At 37.5% G+C, this 22,514-nt stretch overlaps 1 protein-coding gene across 4 annotated transcripts in view; it reads right to left on the bottom strand.

Annotated features, from left to right (window-relative positions):
- Positions 1-22,514, bottom strand: part of unc13a (unc-13 homolog A (C. elegans)) — a 168,007-nt gene that overhangs the window by 35,671 nt on the left and 109,822 nt on the right. For 2 of the 4 annotated variants that reach the window (XM_062038703.1, XM_062038701.1), the window contains 4 exons: positions 20,795-20,918; positions 6,192-6,221; positions 497-553; positions 339-419 (listed from right to left, as the gene is read on the bottom strand). In XM_062038703.1, coding sequence (XP_061894687.1) covers positions 339-419; positions 497-553; positions 6,192-6,221; positions 20,795-20,918 — 292 coding nt within the window. Of the gene's footprint in view, positions 1-338; positions 420-496; positions 554-6,191; positions 6,222-20,788; positions 20,919-22,514 lie in introns of all 4 variants that reach the window. The other 2 variants (XM_062038700.1, XM_062038702.1) reach the window with 2 other exon arrangements.

Below are 22,514 nucleotides of genomic sequence, written 5' to 3'. Positions count from 1 at the left end.
TTACCTCCCTGCTTGGCACTCAGCATCAAGGGTTGGATTTGGGGGTTAAATCACCAAAAATGATTCCCGGGCACGGCACCGCTGCTGCCCACTGCTCCCCTCACCTCCCAGGGGGTGAACAAGGGGATGGGTCAAATGCAGAGGACAAATTTCACCACACCTAGTGTGTGTGTGACAATCATTGGTACTTTAACTTTACCCATTGAGAACAGAGCTAGGTTGACCACCACCAGTATTCTTTGGGTGACGTTAGTGAAATCCAAGCAATTCAGGCAACTACATGTAAAACACAGCACTAAATGGCAATAAAGAGTCTGCACCAATCAGTGCGTACCCACCTTGATGGTGTCCAGGGCCAGTTCTATGACGGCACACTGCTTGGGCGTGAGCGCCTTTGCCTCCTCCCGAACCATGTGCTCCTGAGCAAGACGACGGGAAGCAATCAGGGTCAAACTGTTCAGCGTCCAAACCTTTTGCAAAGCGTGGCTCACGGTACCTTCAGTTTGGACAGCTGGCCCAGCTCTTTGGCAGCATTGAAGATGAGCTGAGTGCCCTGTGGTGGAGACATAGACCAGGAGGACGGGAGGAGAAAGTTGTGTTGGAGTGCCATTCAAAACTGAGCATGATAATACAAGGCAAGGTCACACAGAGGACAGTGACATTTCCCACAGGCACATACTCTTTTTACACAATGTCAGGGCACTTTTTCTCTCATGTGCTGTCAACACAGGGTGAGTACAAAGAGAGGTTGACGTTTACTTGCACTCTCGAACACACACACACACACACACACACACACACACACACAACTGGCCGCCTAACAAGAGTGTGGCACAGGTCCGCTAAATCGGGGGTCGGCAACGCGCAGCTTTCGAGCCACAAGCGGCTCTTTAGCGACAGCCACCCTAGTGGTTACCTGGAGCTTTTTTCAAAAACGCATGAAAAAGTTTGTTTTAGTATGGTTCCTGTAGGACAGGGGTCGGCAACCCAAAATGTTGAAAGAGCCATATTGGAGCAAAAATACAAAAACAAATCTGTCTGGAGCCGCAACAAATTAAAAGCCATATTACATACAGATAGTGTGTCATGAGATATACGTTGAATTGAGATGACTTAAAGGGAACTAAATGAGCTCAAATATAGCTACAAACGAGGCATAATGATGCAATATGTACATATAGCTAGCCTAAATAGCACGTTAGCATCGATTAGCTTGCAGTCATGCAGTGACCAAATATGTCTGATTAGCACTCCACACAAGTCAATAACATCAACAAAACTCACCTTTGTGCCTTCACACACGTTAAAAGGGTGGTGGACAAAATGAGACAGAAAAAGAAGTGGCATAAAACACGTCCTAGAAAGTCGGAGAAAGTTATACATGGACACAAACTAAGGTGAGTTCAAGGACCGCCAAAATTAGTAGGACAAAACGGCGCTCGCCAAATACTCGAATCAGTGAAGCATGTTTAATATAAACAGTGTGCTTTATAACAATTAGGGAGGTTTATGTCATGTTTGTCCTCCTACAGAAACCATATTAAAACAAAAAATGTATTTTTTTCCCCCCTCATCTTTTTCCATTTTTCATACATTTTTGAAAAAGCTTCAGAGAGCCACTAGGGCGGCGCTAAAGAGCCGCATGCGGCTCTAGAGCCGCGGGTTGCCGACCCCTGCTGTAGGAGGACAAACATTCCTAATTGTTAGAAATCTCACTGTTTACATTAAGCATGCTTCACTGGTGAGAGTATTTGGTCATTTTGTCCTTGAACGCACCGTAGTTTGTATGCATGTACAACTTTCCTTGATGCTGCCACAGAAAGACGTGTATTATGCCACTCCCCTTTGTCTTCATTTTGTCCAACAAACTTTTTATGCTGTGCACAAATCCACAAAAGGTGAGCTTTGATGACGTTATTGACTCGTGTGGAGCGCTAATCAGGCATGTTTGGTCACTGCGTGACTGCAGGCTAATCGATGCTAACATGCTATTTATGCTAGCTGTATGTCTGGCTCTGTCAGAGGTGACTGTTGTATTCCTCAGCGCAGGAGCACTTTCAGTAAGTGGGCCTGGTCAGTAAGGAGTGCAAATGTGTGCAACTCAGTACCTGAGGAGGTTAAACTGGTCACAACTTACAAGGCCTTCACAAAAACATTGAAAATGTGGCTTATCAACCAGCTAAAAGATGAGCCTGTTTTGATGCTAAGATAAATGTTATGTTGTGATGTTGTATTTAATTTTTTTTATCATATTGTGTATGTATTGTGTGCTTTTATTCTTTTTCTCGCTCTTTCTTTTCTTTTTCTTTTAAATTGTAATTTTACTGCCTTTTTTACATCATGGCCAGGGGACTACAGATGAAAACTAGCCTTCTAGCTAATCCTGGCTTTTTTAACCATGTTTTTATGAAATTGCATTGTCCCCTTTGAAATAAACTAATCTAATCTAATGTACATAATGCTACATTAGATTTATGCCTCATTTTTTAGGTATGTTTGAGGTCATTTTATTTGTAGTTTCCGTTTCTTTCAACTTGGACACACACGTCTTTACCTTTGGCCATTCTAAGCCAGTCATTTCCAGGAGTTATCACACCCTCTGAGAAGCCTCCGTTTTAGTAATGTTTTCCAATGTTGTAAAAATGTGTGGAATAAATATTACATTTCAACATTTCTGTCAGCGAAGATTTGCATCAGCCTGCAACACAGTCATTTTGATAGTAGGCTATTATAGCTAATATAGACACTTACATCATGTGTCGCCTTCATTTTAACACTTTTATAAGACTTTTAAAGTCATTTGGATAGTAGTCTAATATAGACACTTACATCATGTGTTGTCTTCATTATAACACTTATATTAGACGTTTAAAGTCATTTTGATAGTAGTCTAATATTGCTAATATAGACACTTACATTATGTGTTGCCTTCATTATAACACTTATATTAGACATTTAAAGTCATTTTGATAGTAGTCTAATATAGCTAATATAGACACTTACATTATGTGTTGCCTTCATTATAACACTTATATTAGACGTTTAAAGTCATTTTGATAATAGTCTAATATAGACACTTACATTATGTGTTGCCTTCATTTTAACACTTCTATAAGACTTTTAAATTCATTTTGATAGTAGTCTAATATAGCTAATAGACACTTACATCATGTGTTGTCTTCATTATAACATTTATATAATACTTTTAAAGTAATTTTGATAGTAGGCTAATATAGCTAATATAGACACTTACATCATGCGTTGTCTTCATTATAACACTTATATAAGACTTTTAAAGTCATTTTGATAGTAGACTAGTATAACTAATATAGACACATGTGTTGCCTTCATTTTAACACTTATATTAGACTTTTAAAGTCATTTTGATAGTAATCTAACTAATATAGACACTTACATCATGTGTTGCCTTCATTACAACACTTATATAAGACTTTTAAAGTCATTTTGATAGTAGTCTAATATAGACACTTACATTATGTGTTGCCTTCATTTTAACACTTCTATAAGACTTTTAAATTCATTTTGATAGTAGTCTAATATAGCTAATATAGACGCTTACATCATGTGTTGTCTTCATTATAACACTTATATAACACTTTTAAAATAATTTTGATAGTAGTCTAATATAGCTAATATAGACACTTACATCATGCGTTGTCTTCATTATAACACTTATATAAGACTTTTAAAGTCATTTTGATAGTAGACTAGTATAACTAATATAGACACATGTGTTGCCTTCATTTTAACACTTATATTAGACTTTTAAAGTCATTTTGATAGTAATCTAACTAATATAGACACTTACATCATGTGTTGCCTTCATTACAACACTTATATAAGACTTTTAAAGTCATTTTGATAGTAGTCTAATATAGCTAATATAGACACTTACATTATGTGTTGCCTTCATTATAACACTTATATTAGACGTTTAAAGACCTACTGAAACCCACTACTACCGACCACGCAGTCTGATAGTTTATATATTAATGATGAAATCTTAACATTGCAACACATGCCAATACGGCCGGGTTAACTTATAAAGTGCAATTTTAAACTTCCCAGGAAACTTCCGCTTGAAAACGTCGCGGTATGATGACGTATGCGCGTGACGTCACGAGGTCAAGGGAAGTGTTTGGACCCAATTCAAATACCTCTGTTTTCTTTGACAAAATTCCACAGTATTCTGGACATCTGTGTTGGTGAATCTTTTGCAATTTGTTTAATGGACAATGGAGACTGCAAATAAGAAAGTTGTAGGTGCGATTGGTGGAGCGGCGGACTACAGCAACACCAACACCAGGAGGTTGTGTTGTGTTTTGAGCAGGATAGCAGACGCGCTACAGTGAGTACGCCCGCCGCCGCATCTAAGTTAGCTTCTGTTTTTTTAGCTTCGCCAAGCTGAATATTATTAATCGTGTATTTACATGTTCATGGTTTAATAGTATTTTGATCTTCTCTCTATCCATCCAGTCAGGGTTTTTTTAAATTTAGTTTCTACAGGTATCTGCATTTGAGACTGATGCTATCACGTTGGCTACGTAGCTAGGTTAGCTTCTATTTTTTTAGCTTCGCAAAGCTGAATATTATTAATCGTGTATTTACATGTTCAGTCACTGTGAATGTCCATTTCGCGTTCTCGACTCTCATTTTCAAGAGGATATAGTATCTGAGGTGGTTTAAAATACAAATCTGTGATCCACAATAGAAAAAGGAGAGAGTGTGGAATCCAATGAGCCAGCTTGTACCTAAGTTACGGTCAGAGCGAAAAAAGATACATCCATCACTGCCTCTCAAGACCTTCACTGTAACGTTCCTCATCTACGAATCTTTCATCCTCGCTCAAATTAATGGGGTAATCGTCACTTTCTCGGTCCGAATCTCTCTCGCTCCATTGTAAACAATGGGGAATTGTGAGGAATACTAGCTCCTGTGAAGTCACGCTACTTCCGGTACAGGCAAGGCTTTTTTTATCAGCGAGCAAAAGTTGCGAACTTTATCGTCGATTTTCTCTACTAAATCCTTTCAGCAAAAATATGGCAATACCGCAAAATGATCAAGTATGACACATAGAATGGATCTGCTATTCCCGTTTAAATAACAAAAATTCATTTCAGTAGGCCTTTAAAGTCATTTTGATAGTAGTCTAATATAGACACTTACATTATGTGTTGCCTTCATTTTAACACTTCTATAAGACTTTTAAAGTCATTTTGATAGTAGTCTAATATAGCTAATATAGACACTTACATCATGCGTTGTCTTCATTATAACACTTATATAAGACTTTTAAAGTCATTTTGATAGTAGACTAATATAACTAATATAGACACTTACATCATGTGTTGCCTTCATTTTAACACTTATATAAGACTTTTAAAGTCATTTTGATAGTAGTCTAATATAGCTAATATAGACACTTACATCATGCGTTGTCTTCATTATAACACTTATATAAGACTTTTAAAGTCATTTTGATAGTAGGCTAATATAACTAATATAGACACTTACATCATGTGTTGCCTTCATTTTAACACTTATATAAGACTTTTAAAGTCATTTTGATAGTAATCTAACTAATATAGACACTTACATTATGTGTTGCCTTCATTATAACACTTATATAAGACTTTTAAAGTCATTTTGATAGTAGTCTAATATAGCTAATATAGACACTTACATCATGTGTAGCCTTCATTATAACACTTCTAGAAGTCTTTACATTGTTTGTGGCTCCAGACAGATTTTTGGGGGGTATTTCTGGTCCAATATGGCTCTTTAAACATTTAGGGTTGCCGACCCCTGCCCTAAGTGAATACAACACCACCACCTTCCCTTGCTGCTCTTAAATTACTGCTCAACGTCTACGCCTCCATTACATCTTAAATTCTTCCTTTTAATTCCTGTGTGACAATATCATTAAAAAACAACTCTCATCCTCCAAATATTTCTGGACCTAATTGTATGTCAACGTAAGGAAGGCAGCTACCATCCAACATGGTGAAAGATGTGTGAAAACAAAAGGAAGTGTAAGGGGTGGGGGGCGGGGAATCAATATTTCCACGGCTTTGTTAGAGTGGCGAGCTGAGAGAGCGAGACGAAGACACGGAGAAGACATATAGAAGAGATGGACGAGACACATTGATCTGAAGGGGTTTAGTTCTTACGTCGCTGTGAGAAGCATTCTTCAGCCTCCCCTGGAAAGAGAGCATGTGGTTAAAACAAGGAGCAGTAGTAGTTGTCGGAGTAGCCAATCGCTACATGTTTCTCAATGGTCGGATGCTACGACGTGTTAAACGATCACAGATGCCGCAGATATAATCAACATTTCTTATTAATCTTCCATGGGACAAAACGGTTTAGATCCCACCAAGAATTGACATGGGTCGCTCCATTCAGAATCTACAGTGCAAACCATGGAACTCTCTAAGTCTGACTCTGAGGGCACACCTGCTGTCACACACTAAGCTGAAAATATGCAAATGGTCTTTTTTAACTTTTTTTTTAATTTTTTTTTTACTATTATCCAATACTTTGGACAGTTTGCTGCCTCCATGGGCTGCAGAAGGAAACGGAGTAAATCTACAGTCGTGGTGAAAAGACACTTGTAAAGAACATAATGTCATGGCTGTCTTGAGTTTCCAATCATTTCTACAACTCTTATTTTTTTGTGATAGAGTGATTGGACCACAGAACTTTCCTCCGGAAGGTCTTATCTTTGTCCATCCATGTGATGTCATGTCAGATGAATCAAAAATTGAGCTGTTTAGCCACAACACCCACACTGCAAAAAGTCAGTGATCAAAAACAAGAAAAAAAAATGCAAAAATGAGGGGTATTTTACTTGAACTAAGCAAAATTATCTGCCAATAGAACAAAAAAAATTCAGCTTGTCAAGACTTTCCAAAACAAATAAAAGTAGCTAACCTCAATGAACCCCAAAATAGCTTAAAATAAGTATATTCTCGCTAATAACAAGTGCACTTTTCTTGGTAGAAAAAAACAGACCTTTTTGCTCAATATGTTGAAAAATATTCTTAAATTAAGTAAATGCTAGTGCCATTATCTTGACATAATGATATGCGCTCGGCATCATGATTTTTTTTTTCATGCTTGAAATAAGAAATTATTACTTTACAAAAGTAGTTTTATACTTGTGAGTGTTGATGACACAGCTTTGCATCAGTTGGTATTCTAGTTTCAAGCATGTTTTACTCAATATAGGTCATCAAATCTCAGCAACAAGCTGTAATATCTTACTGAGATCATTTAGGACCAAAACCCTTAAAGCAAGTAAAACACTCTAACATAAAATCTGCTTAGTGAGTAGAATTATCTTATCAGACAGAAAATAAGTAAATATCACCCTTATTTGAGATATTTCATCTTACTTAGATTTCAGTTTTTGCAGTGCAGCAATATGTTTGGAGGAGAAAAAGTGAGGCCTTTAATCCCAGGAACACCACACCTACCGTCAAGCAAGTTGTTCCTAAAAACTATGCTAAAAACTCCATAAACTATGCTCTGGTCCTGTTTTGCTGCCAATGGAACTGATGCCTTACAGAGAGTAAATGGGACAATGAAAAAGGAGGATTACCTCCAAATTCTTCAGGACAACCTAAAATCATCAGCCCGGAGGTTGGGTCTTGGTCGCAGTTGGGTGTTCCAACAGGACAATGACCCCCAAACACACGTCAAAAGTGGTAAAGGAATGGCTAAATCAGGCCAGAATGAAGGTTTTAGAATGGCCTTTCCAAAGTCCTGACTTAAACGTGTGGATAATGCTGAAGAAACAAGTCCATGTCAGAAAACCAACAAATTTAGCTGAACTGCACCAATTTTGTCAAGAGGAGTGGTCAAACATTCAACCAGAAGCTTGCCAGAAGCTTGTGGATGGCTACCAAAAGCGCCTTATTGCAGTGAAACTGGCCAAAGGACATGTAACCAAATATTAACATTGCTGTATGTATACTTTTGACCAAGCAGATTTGGTCACATTTTCAGTAGACCCATAATAAATTCATAAAAGAACCAAACTTCATGAAAGTTTTTTGTGACCAACAAGTATGTGCTCCAATCACTCTATCACAAAAAAATAAGAGTTGTAGAAATGATTGGAAACTCAAGACAGCCATGACATTATGTTCAAGTGTATGTCAACTTTTGACCAGGACTGTACATGTTTAGTAGTGACTCTGTACGCAATGTTTTAACTGGAGTTACTTTGACGTGCAATATCGGATCATTTCGCAAATGTTTGCTCACACATGCAATTCCATATTGAATTTTTTGTGCCAACATACATATAAAACAAAAAAAAAAAGTCCACTTATAAAGATAAAACATAATTGTAAAATGTTTAAACACCAATTTCTAATTTATTTTGAATTAAAAAGTGCATTTTATTGTTTACTTTTTTGTAGGAATGCTTATCAAGGCACAGCATCATTATAAAAAAGTGAAACAAATAAGGTCTCAATATATGTAAATTCACTATGGAATATATTGATCATTAATTTTTTTTAGAAAATATAAGTTTTTCCACATTTGATTACATTAATTTATATATGTTTAGTTAAAGGCATCCCAGTCTGGTTGTTCTGTGATTTCATTAAGTAATACAAATATGTTTTTATTTGACAATGTACGCCAATTTGTTTAAAAATCTAAATACAAATGTTATAACACAATAACTTTTACTGATTCTTTTTCAAAAAAAGGATCAAAATGATCCCAACACTAATTTATGTGTACAGTGGAGCATCGATTTACTAACCTTTTTATTTGCAAACTATTAGATGGAGCCAAACATGTGCAAACCATGTCTCTGTGTACGACATTCATGAATTCATGTTGTGTCCCGCCTGCAGGCAAAAAGCAGGGTGCAGCATTTTTGGTGAGGCGGAGCCCTCCATGTCCAGCTCGTGGTGCCCAAGACCAGACTTAAAACCAGGGGAGACAGGGCCTTCTCTGTGGTCGGCCCTAAACTCTGGAACACTCTGCCCCTCCATGTTCAAACTGCTCCCACAGTGGAGTGTTTCAAGTCTCGTCTTAAGACCCACTTTTATTCTTTGGCTTTTAACACTACGCGAGTTGTGTGGTCCTCTGTCCTCTGTGGTTTTTTTTAATAAATTTTGATTTCTATTTACTGTTTTAATTGGTTTTTCCCTTTAAAATCGTTTTTAATCATATTTATTTGTATATTGTTTTTATATTGGTTCTATGTTTTTAATATTATATTTAATATTGTTGTGCAGCACTTTGGAAACATTTTTGTTGTTTAAATGTGCTATATAAATAAAGTGGATTGGATTGGATTGTCACTTGCTGCACTACACTACTAGTCACTTCTGTGCGGGCCTTTTCTTTGTTGTTTCGCCTTTTGACAAGTTTTGTTCATCTTGCCAACTCGATACGAGTCCACAAAGACAACAGACCAGCATGGAAAGAAGGAGGGAATCGCTGTAAAGTTTAAAAAAAATACTTTGTAAGGATTACCGTATTTTGCGGACCATTGGGCGCACCGGATTATAAGGCGCACTGCCGATGAGCGGGTCTATTCAGGTCTATTTTCATACAGAAGGTGCATCGAATTATAGGACGCATTAAAGGAGTCATATTATTATTATTTTTTTCTAAATGTGAAACACTTCCTTGTGGTCTACATAACATGTAATGGTGGTTCTTTGGTGAAAATGTTGCATAGATGATGTCTTACAGATCATCTTCAAGCCGCTTTCTGACAGTCGCTTCCGGATGCGCCGTTTTGTGGGCGGTCTTATTTACGTGGCTCACTTTCGACAGCGTCTTCTCCCCGTCATCTTTGTTGTAGCGGTGTAGCGTGCAAGTGTCAAAAGATGGAGCTAACTGTTTTAATGACATTCAGACTTTACTTCAATCAATAACGGAGCAGCATCTCCTCATCTGTGGCTCAACAAGGCCGCAAATGTGTCCCGTGAAAAACCGTCCCACCGGAACTCTTTAATAACTAAAGTTCCTTGGGTGAATAATGTAAACTCACTACACCGGTATGTTTTAGCCCTTTCACGGCGAGTTTACTGACAGATATAAGTAAGAACTTTGCACTACTTTATACCGTATTTCCTTGAATTGCCGCCGGGAATATAGTATTCGCCTGCCTAGAATTACAGCCGGGTCAAACTTGTTTCGCAAAATAATTAGCGCATGCTTGGCACTTCCGCCATGTCAAATATGAGTCATTAAATGACTCCCGCCTCCTGGTGGTAGAGGGCGCTAGTGATCCTTCTTGCAACTACCAGTACTGCAGAAGACCGGTGCTGCAGAAGAAGACAACAAGCAGCATGCGTGAGCCGCGATCGTTTGCTTGCACTTTTACTATGGAGGATTACATATCTAAAATAAAACAGTTTTCTAAACTGGACTTTCAATCGAAGCAGGAGGTAATAATTAAAGGAATATCTCCAGAGACTTTTAAAACTGAAGAAAGATAAGGAAGACTGCCTTTGATCAGAAGCAGCTGCAGATGGACATCATTTATAAGTAAAGGTAAGACCATAATAACGTTTTTTTTATTAAATGTGCTTTTCATGATAAGGTAAGCGCCGGAGTGAGAAGATGTTTTAAAATAATTAGCGCATGCTTGCCCATCCCGCATGCTTCTGGTAAGCGCAGGAGTGAGAAGAGGTTTTAAATTAATTAGCGCCCCTGCGGCTATTCAAGGAAATACGGTATTAGAAATGGCAACAGCGGAGGATGAATGTCCCATAACAAGAAGATAGAGAAAAAGAAGAAGCTTATCAACTGTGTTGTCGGCACGGACCATAAAGGCGGATGCGCGCAAATGTACACGACTTATACAGATCCCAAATACAGATCAGCAGGTACCAGAAGGTAAGAAAAATTGCTTTTGCATATTATTGCGGAACAAAACGCCAGATAATATGTCTTACCTTATACACACACCATAATAATACTTGTATGTTTAATGTGCCGACAATCCATCAAGAGGTGCGGCTTCATAGCTTACCAAAGTCGTACTAAAACATTTTGATAGATTTTTGAGCACCGTGTGTAATGTTCTATATTTTTAATGGAACATATAAAATGTTGGTGGTGTTTACTTGAGTCATATTGCAGTCTACACATATCTCTTATTTGTGACTGCCATCTACTGGTCACACTTATCATTACACCACAATTCACCATGTACTAAATAAAATTACTTCGAGGTCGGTAAGCAAAACCAAAATTATTCCGTACATAAGGCGCACCGTCGAGTTTTGAGAAAATGAAAGGATTTTAAGTGCGCCTTATAGTCCGAAAAATACGGTACATTAATGGCGCTCACAAGTAGGCTTTGTACCACAACAAGCTTTAATTGTGAGGAGACATGACTTGTATGGGAAAAGATGCCAAAACAGACTTATTCCACAGCAGAGGAAAAGAGCTACCTCTCGTTCAGCGGCGCCTCTTCCAAGGGTACACACCCCGATCCCTCCCTTCTCTCCCGTTTGTCTGTCTGCTCCCTTTGCGTCAGCCAATGTTGATGTAAGTGGGTTTTACATATTTAAATGTTGGGTGACACTTTAGTATGGGGAAATATTCACCATTAATTAGTTGCTTATTAAAGTAACAAAGACTTAATTGAGAGTTATTTGGACACTAGGAGAACATATAAGGGTTAGGGTTACTAATAAGCAATAATTTTGAGGTTATTGAGGGAAGACTCTTAGTTAATGGCTTACTGGTTGTATAATAAGGCCATGCAGAATAAAGTACCAATGATTATCACACACACACTAGGTGTGGCAAAAATATTCTCTGCATTTGACCCATCACCCTTGATCACCCCCTGGGAAGTGAGGGGAGCAGTGAGCAGCAGCGGTGGCCACGCCCGGGAATAATTTTTGGTAATTTAACCCCCAATTCCAACCCTTGATGCTGAGTGCCAAGCAGGGAGGTAATGGGTCCCATTTTTATAGTCTTTGGTATGACTCGAACTCACAATCTATCGATCTCAGGGTGGACACTCTAACCACTAAGGCATTAATAAGTACTTAATAATGACTAATTAAGAGCAAATATGTTACTAATTTGCATGTTAATAAGCAACTAATTAATGGTGACTATGTGGTCCCCATACTAAAGTGTTACCAAATGTTTATTATTGTAACAATATGATGGTCAAAGTTAAGGATTTTGGTGATTTCTGATCGTTTGTGAGGGCACCACCGCGACTTCTGTGTGTGTGCGTGCGTTTTGGCAGAGTGGCGCAGGACAGCAGCTTGTCGTCGTCTTTTTGGCTCGTTTATAAAAAGGAAGTTGACCTGTCACTCCCATGTCATTAGGGCTGTGAATCTTTGGGTGTCCCACGATTCGATTCAATATCGATTCTTGGGGTCACGATTCGATTCAAAATCTTTTTTTTTCAATTTAACACGATTCTCGATTCAAAAACGATATTTTCCCGATTCAAAAGGATTCTCTATTCATTCAATACATAGGATTTCAGCAGGATCTACCCCAGTCTGCTGACATGCTAGCAGAGTAAATAAATGATAAATGGGTTATACTTGTATAGCGCTTTTCTACCTTCAAGGTACTCAAAGCGCTTTGACAGTATTTCCACATTCACCCATTCACACACACAGTCACACACTGATGGCGGGAGCTGCCATGCAAGGCGCTAACCAGCAGCCATCAGAGGCAAAGGGTGAAGTGTCTTGCCCAAGGACACAACGGACGTGACTAGGAAGGTAGAAGGTGGGAATTGAACCCCAGTAACCAGCAACACTCCGATTGCTGGCATAGCCACTCTACCAACTTCGCCACGCCGTCCCAAGTAGTAGATTTTTGTAAAAAGCTTTTATAATTGTAAAGGACAATGTTTTATCAACTGATTGCAATAATGTAAATTTGTTTTAACTATTAAATGAACCAAAAATATGACTTATTTTATCTTTGTGAAAATATTGGACACCGTGTGTTTTTAAGCTTATGAGATGCGATGCAAGTGTAAGCCACTATTGTTCTTTTTTTTTTTTTTTTTTAAATGTCTATTGATAATGTCAATGAGGGATTTTTAATCACTGCTACGTTGAAATTGTAACTAATATTGATACTGTTGTTGATAATATTCATTTTTGTTTCACTATTTTTGGTTTGTTCTGTGTCGTGTTTGTGTCTCCTCAATTGCTCTGTTTATTGCAGTTCTGAGTGTTGCTGGGTGGGGTTTGGTTTTGGAATTGGATTGCATTGTTATGGTATTGCTGTGCATTGTTTTGTTGGATTGATGCATTAAAAAAAACAAAAAAACCAACACATTTTTTTAAATAAAAAAAATAAAACATCGATTTTAAAAAAACGTGAATCGATTCTGAATCGCACAACGTGAGAATCGCGATTCGAATTCGAATCGATTTTTCCCCACACCCCTACATGTCATGTTATGTTTCTTTACAGCACTTTATTTTATTATTCTTATCTACGTTGTTTCTTATGGAGAAAGTTGCTTCACGATATGAACGTTTCCATTTGCAAACCCTGTTCAAGAACGGATTGGGTTGGTGAATGGAGGCTCCACTGTACACCATGGCGCAGAGCTTCAGGCATATTTTGGACCAGCACGTCCAATTAAGCAAAAAGCACACCACGAGCTTACATCTCTCGCAAATAAACCTGAGAGTGTCGATGAAACCGGTGGTTAGTCAGCCTCAACAACAGAACATGAAACCAAACCAGGACAGACCAACACCAACGGTCCTCGGAGAGACAAACATGACAGTGTAGCGTTCACTGGGAGAAGACTGCAGTCAGTACGTTGAAGAGAGATCAGATGCAAGCAACACACCCACAGTGGGGGACTTGAGGAGGGGCGGGGGGAGGGGAAGGGGGGTGGGGGTCACAGTTCAAACAGGTGAGAAAGGTGTGAGGGGAAAGGGGGCAGAAGGGGGACAAGACACGAGAAGATACGACATCGCCGAGGGACCGGAGTCCCCCTGCCCGGCACCGGGGGGTCCCGGTTCAGTGTAACACAAACACGGCGACACCGGGAGTGCCACTTCCTGTTGGAGAGGCGGGCACAGGAAGAGGAGACGACAAGGGCGCTGATTGGTGGGGGATTGATTTGGAGAAGGGGCCCGCCAACACCAGAAATGCACCATGCGACTGTCTTGTCACAAGACAAGATTAGAAGAGGAGAAGAGGGAGGAAGAAGAGTGTTAATCTATGTTTTTTTTTATTTTTATAAATGTCTAAAAGTTTTTTGTTTTGCGGAATTTTTCAAATACGTGATAGTGTTAAGTCGAAAAATCAGCATACATTGGGGATGTAACAAAATGACATTTTGGTAACACTTTAGTATGGGGAACACATATTCACCATTCATTAGTTGCTTATTAACATGCAAATTAGTAACATATTGGCTCTTGATTACCGTATTTTTCGGACAATAAGTCACAGTTTTTTTTCATAGGGTGCGACTTATACTCAGAAGCGTCTTATGTGTGGAATTATTAACACATTACTGTAAAATATCAAATAATATTATTTAGCTCATTCACGTAAGAGACTAGACGTATAAGATTTCATGGGATTTAGCGATTAGGAGTGACAGATTGTTTGGTAAACGTATAGCATGTTCTATATGTTATAGTTATTTGAATGACTCTAACCATATTATGTTACGTTAACATACCAGGCACGTTCTCAGTTGGTTATTTATGCCTCATATAACGTACACTTATTCAGCCTGTTGTTCACTACTCTTTATTTATTTTGAATTGCCTTTTAAATGTCTATTCTTGGTGTTGGGTTTTATCAAATAAATTTCCCCAAAAAATGTGACTTATACTCCAGTGCGACTTATATATGTTTTTTCTTTCTTTATTATGCATTTTCGGCCGGTGCGACTTATACTCCGAAAAATACGGTAGTCATTATTAAGTACTTATTAATGCCTTATTCTGCATGGCCTTATTATACAACCAGTAAGCCATTAATAAGAGTCTTCCCTCAATAACCTCAGAATTATTGCTTATTAGTAACCCTAACCCTTATATGTTCCCCTAGTGTCCAAATAACTCTAAATTAAGTCTTTGTTGCTTTAATAAGCAACTAATTAATGGTGAATATGTTCCCCATACTAAAGTGTTACCGAAATTGTAATACCATGGTTATTATGACCATAATTATTATGGTTGTTACTATTGTGGTATTGTTGAATGTGCTCAAAAAGTACTGAAATATTTTGACCACGTTGTTTTTTTAATAACTAAAATAAATAGAGACAAAATTTTTATGCATGTTTTGTGTTTCCTATATGCTTCACTGATAGATTTACCCTAAGGCAGTGGTTCTTAACCTGGGTTCGATCGAACCCTAGGGGTTCGGTGAGTCGGGCTCAGGGGTTCGGCGGAGGTCAAGACACACCCGACTCATCGTGTAAATAAAAACTTCTCCCGATCGGCGTATTACGGATACGACAACAGCAGAAGTCAGACTGATTTGCAGGTGTGTAATTTGTTGTGAGTTTATGCACTGTTGGTTTTGTTCTTTGAACAAGGTGATGTTCATGCACGGTTCATTTTGTGCACCAGTAAAAAAACATGGTAACACTTTAGTATGGGGAACATATTCACCATTAATTAGTTGCTTATTAACATGCAAATTAGTAACATATTGGCTCTTAACTAGTCATTATTAAGTACTTATTAATGCCTTATTCGGCATGGCCTTGTTATAACCCTAACCCTCTAACCCTGGCCCTAACCCTCTAACCCTAACCAAATAACTCTAAATTAAGTCTTTGTTACTTAGAATATGTTCCCCATACTAAAGTGTTACCAAAAACATATACCGTATTTTTCGGACTATAAGTCGCAGTTTTTTTCATAGTTTGGCCGGGGGTGCGACTTATACTCAGGAGCGACTTATGTGTGAAATTATTAACACATTACCGTAAAATATCAAATAGTATTATTTAGCTCATTCACGTAAGAGACTAGACGTATAAGATTTCATGGGATTTAGCGATTAGGAGTGACAGATTGTTTGGTAAACGTATAGCATGTTCTATATGTTATAGTTATTTGAATGACTCTTACCATAACATGTTACGTTAACATACCAGGCACGTTCTCAGCTGGTTATTTATGCGTCATATAACGTACACTTATTCAGCCTGTTGTTCACTATTCTTTATTTATTTTAAATTGCCTTTCAAATGTCTATTCTTGGTGTTGGGTTTTATCAAATACATTTCCCCCCAAAAAACTACGGAACTCTCTACCTGACACTTTGAAAGGTATACCTACACTTGTCACTTTCAAAAAACAAACACAAATGTGGCTAGTTGAGCAACAATCCCATGTTTAGTTTTTACTAATTTTTACTACCGGTAATTGGTTTTTATCTAGTCTGCACTTTGTCTGTTATTATTATTATTATTGGTTTTTATCTAGTTTGCACTTTGTCTGTATTATTACTATTATCATTATTATCGACGCATCTTTGCCTTATTCTTTTTATTTTCCTATTTTAATGATGTTGGATCTGTGTTGTTGTTGTTGGGGACAAGTGTTGTAAATGAGCTTTGGCTACAAACACTATGATGCATACATTGGATAACTGTTTCAGATGTCTATGTTTCTGTATCTGTCCCTGTTTCAAATAAACCTTTATATATATACAATGACATGTACATTATCTTTACATCCTGCCTGCACATACACAGAGCCCTGGGAACATTATTAAAGAGCGAATTCACGCCTGTGCTGCTGAAACCCAACACTCATTGAATTATAACGTGTTCAGCAACATGGAGATGTATTACATCTGCAGTAAAGTGTACATTAATTCTAAAATCAAAACACACTAATGAGCCAAGGAAACCATTTTGCATGTTTAAGTGCCTGCACTGCAAAAACTGAAATCTAAGTAAGATTGAATATCTCAAATAAGGGTGATATTTGCTTATTTTCTGTCTGATAAGATCATTCTTCTCACTAAGCAGATTTTATGTTAGAGTGTTTTACTTGTCTTAAGGGTTTTGGTCCTAAATGATCTCAGTAAGATATTACAGCTTGTTGCTGAGATTTGATGACCTATATTGAGTAAAACATGCTTGAAACTAGAATATCAACTGATGCAAAGCTGTGTCATCAACACTCACAAGTATAAAACTACTTTTTTAAAGTAATAATTTCTTACTTCAAGCATGAAAAAAAAAATCATGATGCCGAGCGCATATCTTTATGTCAAGATAATGGCACTAGCATTTACTTAATTTAAGAATATTTTTTAACATATTGAGCAAAAAGGTCTCTTTTTTTTTCTACCAAGAAAAGTGCACTTGTTATTAGTGAGAATATACTTATTTTAAGGTATTTTTGGGTTCATTGAGGTTAGTTAATTTTACTTGTTTTGGAAAGTCTTGACAAGCCGAATTTTCTTGTTCTACACTGCAAAAAGTCAGTGTTCAAAAACCAGGGAAAAAATACAAAAATTAGGGGTATTTTACTTGAACTAAGCAAAATTATCTGCCAATACAACAAGAAAATTTGGCTTGTCAAGACTTTCCAAAACAAGTAAAATTAGCTAACTTCAATTAACCCAAAAATACCTTAAAATAGTAAATAGTAATAGTAAAAATGTACTTGTTGTAGTTTACAGTAAAAAGTTACGGTAACACTTTAGCATGGGGAACATATACACCATTAATTAGTTGCTTATTAAAGTAACAACGACTTAATTTAGAGTTATTTGGACACTAGGGGAACATATAAGGGTTAGGGTTAGGGTTACTAATAAGCAATAATTCTGAGGTTATTGAGGGAAGACTCTTAGTTAATGGCTTACTGGTTGTATAATAAGGCCATGCAGAATAATGCATTAATAAGTACTTAATAATGACCAATTAAGAGCCAATGTTACTAATTTGCATGTTAATAAGCAACTAATAATGGTGAATATGTGTTCCCCATACTAAAGTGTTACCAAAGTTACATAAATACTGTAAGCATTCATTTTATTTTCTATTTTTGCAAAGCTGCATAGTTTTCTACTTTTTCAGCAGATAAAGTAACACTTATGGTTATGCAGAAGGTGAGTTAATATGCAAGTGTACAATTTCCTGCTGATTATTTATTTAATAGGGATGTCCGATAATGGCTTTTTTGCCGATATCCGATATTCCGATATTGTCCTTAATTACCAATACCGATATCAACCGATACAGATATATACAGTCGTGGAATTAACACATTATTATGCCTAATTTGGACAACCAGGTATGGTGAAGATAAGGTCCTTTTTAAAAAAAAAATAAAAAAAAAATAAGATGAATAAATTAAAAACATTTTCTTGAATAAAAAAGAAAGTAAAACAATATAAAAACAATTACATATAACTAGTAATTAATGAAAATGAGTAAAATTAACTGTTAAAGGTTAGTACTATTAGTGGACCAGCAGCACGCGCAATCATGTGTGCTTACGGACTGTATCCCTTGCAGACTGTATTGATATATAATGTAGGAACCAGAATATTAATAACAGAAAGAAACGACCCTTTTGTGTGAATGAGTGTAAATGGGGGAGGGAGGTTTTTTGGGTTGGTGCACTAATTGTAAGTGTATCTTGTGTTTTTTATGTTGATTTAATAAAAAAAATAAAAAAAATAAACGATAACGATGATAAAAAAACGTTATCGATAATTTCCGATATTACATTTTAAAGCATTTATCGGCCGATAATATCTCTATTATTTAATCAGCATAAATGAAACAAAACATTTTTTTTTTTTGCAGACCAGACCATTGCAACTGTCTGTGTATTTTGTTCCCATAGCTTTTGTCACCACAGGGGGGGGAGGGAATTAACACTGGAAGAAGACAGAAGACGTGAGAGGCTGGTGAGACGGTGAGATGCGGGGTCAAAAAAACTCAATAAATAAAAGAGGGAAGATCGCAGCCACATATAGCAGAGAACCAAACCACCGCAGACGGACAGACAGACACACACGCAGGAGTGCTGTACTTACAATCATCTGTGGAGGAAGAGCGGTGGGAGCAGGATGTAATAGTAATCACAACAACCAGAAAAAAGGGTCAGTCAAGCTGCAAAGAGCCCCACATCAATCACAAAAAAAATCAAAAAAAAAATCTGTCTTTGGAAGTGGATCGAACCAATTGACTCCTGTCTATTGTCTGCACTATAAAAACCAGCAATGTACAGGTTCTTACCCTCTTATCACTGATATGAGGCTCTTCCATTGATATCCAAACACAAAAAGAGCACACATATATAAAAGAAAACAACGACAAAAATCACAGTCTGCTCTCCAAAATGTACGCTACTTTTTGGGGGGGAAATAGAGGCCACATCCTTTCGGGAGAAAACTCGCAGACATAGTGGAGAGCAGACCTGAGCTGGCGTAATGATGTGATGTACTTTGGAATATAATATGTGCAACACACTCAAGACGCCTTTGTTCCTCCTTTCTGCAGATTCTGACCCCCCGGCTTTCTTTCATTTGATGCCAACTTAGCAGCTGGAGATGTGTGTGCGTGTGTGTGCATGTGTGGACTCCTGGCATCCTTCTATAGGTTTCATGTTTATTTTGAACAAAAACACCCTTTGAATGTGGTTGCATGACTGTAGGTTGCAACTGACAAAGTGGCTTAGGCCATGTCTACACTAAGTCGTTTAACCCCTTAAACAAATCATTATTTAGCCTAAGCCCCGTTTCAGCCACACTAAACCAGCGTTTAAGGTCCCCCTCCTCGGACACATTTTTACACGGGCAAGTCAGCCTTGTAATTCTTGAATCTACGACACTTAGCTTTGTATGGACTCATTGATCGTTTACAAAGCTTCATAGTAAAGCGGTTTCGTAGCTCGGCGCTAACCACTGGAAATATGGAGGCGAGTCATCCAGACATGCCCGTGTTTCTCCTTCTTCTACATGTACAGACACTTGTGGAAATCACACATGAATACCTTAAGAGAAAGCGATCGCAGCTATTTGGGATACGACACTTCTTAGACGGCAAGAGAACTTTCCAATGTCCGGCCGGGTCAGCTGTGTTTCTACTTAGCGAAAAACTTTGTCCATTTGTCGAAGGAGAGACAACGACAATGCGAGCTCCCGTGGATGTGATAAAAAATATAGCGTGTGCTTTGTAGTACCTGGCCGTCGAGGAAAACATCAAATGCTTTTGGACTGGCAAAGCAGACTGTATCAGTTATTGTCCGCCATGTATGTCGCGAACTCTACGTCTCAGTCCAGAGTAGAAGTATAAAGTCACCAAAAACGAATGGACAAAGAAGGTGAAGGCAAAAGAGTGAGGAGTGTCCTGACCAGATATCTAGATCCCTAGTTTGATTGATGTAAAATGCTCTTTATAACATTGTTTAAGTGTCTAATAAAGATGTAATTAATTAATGATGTCTCAGGTGTGATTCACTACAATAGGGCCTCACAGCACACTGGATTCCAGTTAATTCAAATACCACCACACTGGATATTGTTCAGATAAGTTACATTTAAGAACTTGCACACAAAGCAACACTGGAGATTACTATGACGTGTGCATTTTCCGTACTAGGTCACGTTGCGCCGGCGGACGGAAGGGGGCGGGGGTCTTGAACGGTGGCATTGTTGTGTGTGGACACGGATAAGGTTAGGTGTGATTCACCCTGGATAACCTTATCCGGCTTAGGGTAAACGGGGCCTTAGTGCTGCTATTGTATGCTCTTGTTTATGTGTGCCTGGATCCACGCACACTCACCGTTTGATCTGTAAGTGGCGGCAGAACGATGGTCTTCTCCATGGTGTTCATCACCAGCTTCCACAACTCCTTCAACACACGCTTCAGCACCGTTTTCTCACAGATCTTTGCAAATAGAGTCAGGCTGACAGAAAAAAAACAAGAACTTATCTTAGTAACATTCTTTTTTTCTTTTTCATTTATTTCAGGCAGTGACATAACAAAAGTACAAGGTACACAACACTTAATATACATTAATATAATGCAAAAGGTAATGTACAGTGTGTAAGCATGATGATCCAGTTTTGCCTGAAAGGGAGTGGGAAGAAGATAACTTATTTAATCCTGCCCCCAGTTCTCAATTCAGTGATTATTCCCATGAGTTTCACTGTTACTTTGTTTAAGGATTATAATAAAAATGTTGTATCATAGTGGCATTACCACAGGTAACAATAATTATTACACTGTAACAATAAATTGTATCAACAATGTAGGAAGAATGAACATACCAACAATGGTAATAGACAAAATACCAACAATGGTAATAGACAAAATACCAACAATGATAATAGACAACAAAGCAATAATGGTAATAGACAAAATAACAACAATGGTAATAGACAACAAATCAACGATGGTAATAGACAAAAATACCAACAATGGTAATAGACAACATAGCAATAATGGTAATAGACAAAATACCAACAATGGTAATAGACAAAATACCAACAATGGTAATAGACAACATAGCAATAATGTTAATAGACAAAATACCAACAAAGGTAATAGAGAAAATACCAACAATGGTAATAGACCACATAGCAATAATGGTAAGGAAACATTGAGCACATGTTAACACTTTGAGACAGAGTACAAACAGCAGGTCAAATTAAAGACCCTCCTCTCTATATTTGAACCAGACCCCATGTTTGTATAATAGTTCAAATCCATTAACAGTTTGACATTGCTTGTGTTGTAAGTCCAGTTTCTTCCATAGTTTTACTCCGCATACAGACACACTGAAACGTTTACGCGTGGTTTGAGCTCTCGGCAATGAGAAATATCCAAAGAATCTCAAGTTTTGAGCCTGTACTTGTCTTATAAAAAAACTTTGTAGATTAGGCGGCAATAATTTGTTAAATGCCTCATATACGATTATTGATGTGTTATATTCAACAAGATCATCAAATTTGAGCAACTTTGATTGCATAAACAGATTATGAGTAACATTATACGGAACTAGGGTTGTCCCGATACCAATATTTTAGTACCGGTACCAAAATGTATTTCGATACTTTTCGGTACTTTTCTAAAAAAGCGGATACCACGAAAAAATGGCATTATTGGCTTTATTTTAACAAAAAATCTTACGGTTCATTAAACATATGTTTCTTATTGCAATCTAAGAACAATTTTGTCCTTAAATAATATAGTGAACATTCGAGACAACTTGTCTTTAGTAAGCAAACCAAGGCTCCTAATTTAGCTGCTGACATATGCAGTAACATATTGTGTCTTTTATCATTCTGTTTTATCAAAATTATGAGGGACAAACTATAAAAGTTGATTATTAGTCCACTTGTTCATTTACTGTTAATATCTGCTTACTTTCCGTTTCAACATGTTCTATCTACACTTCTGTTAAAATGTAATAATCACTTATTCTTCTGTTGTTTGATAATTTACATTAGTTTTGGATGATACCACAAATTTGGGTATCAATCAGATACCAAGTCGTTAC

Source organism: Entelurus aequoreus, linkage group LG27 (genome assembly GCF_033978785.1).
Source record: "Entelurus aequoreus isolate RoL-2023_Sb linkage group LG27, RoL_Eaeq_v1.1, whole genome shotgun sequence".
Lineage (NCBI taxonomy): Eukaryota > Metazoa > Chordata > Actinopteri > Syngnathiformes > Syngnathidae > Entelurus > Entelurus aequoreus.
Note: the sequence above shows the minus strand (reverse complement) of the source record. Positions and strands in the feature narration are given on the sequence as shown.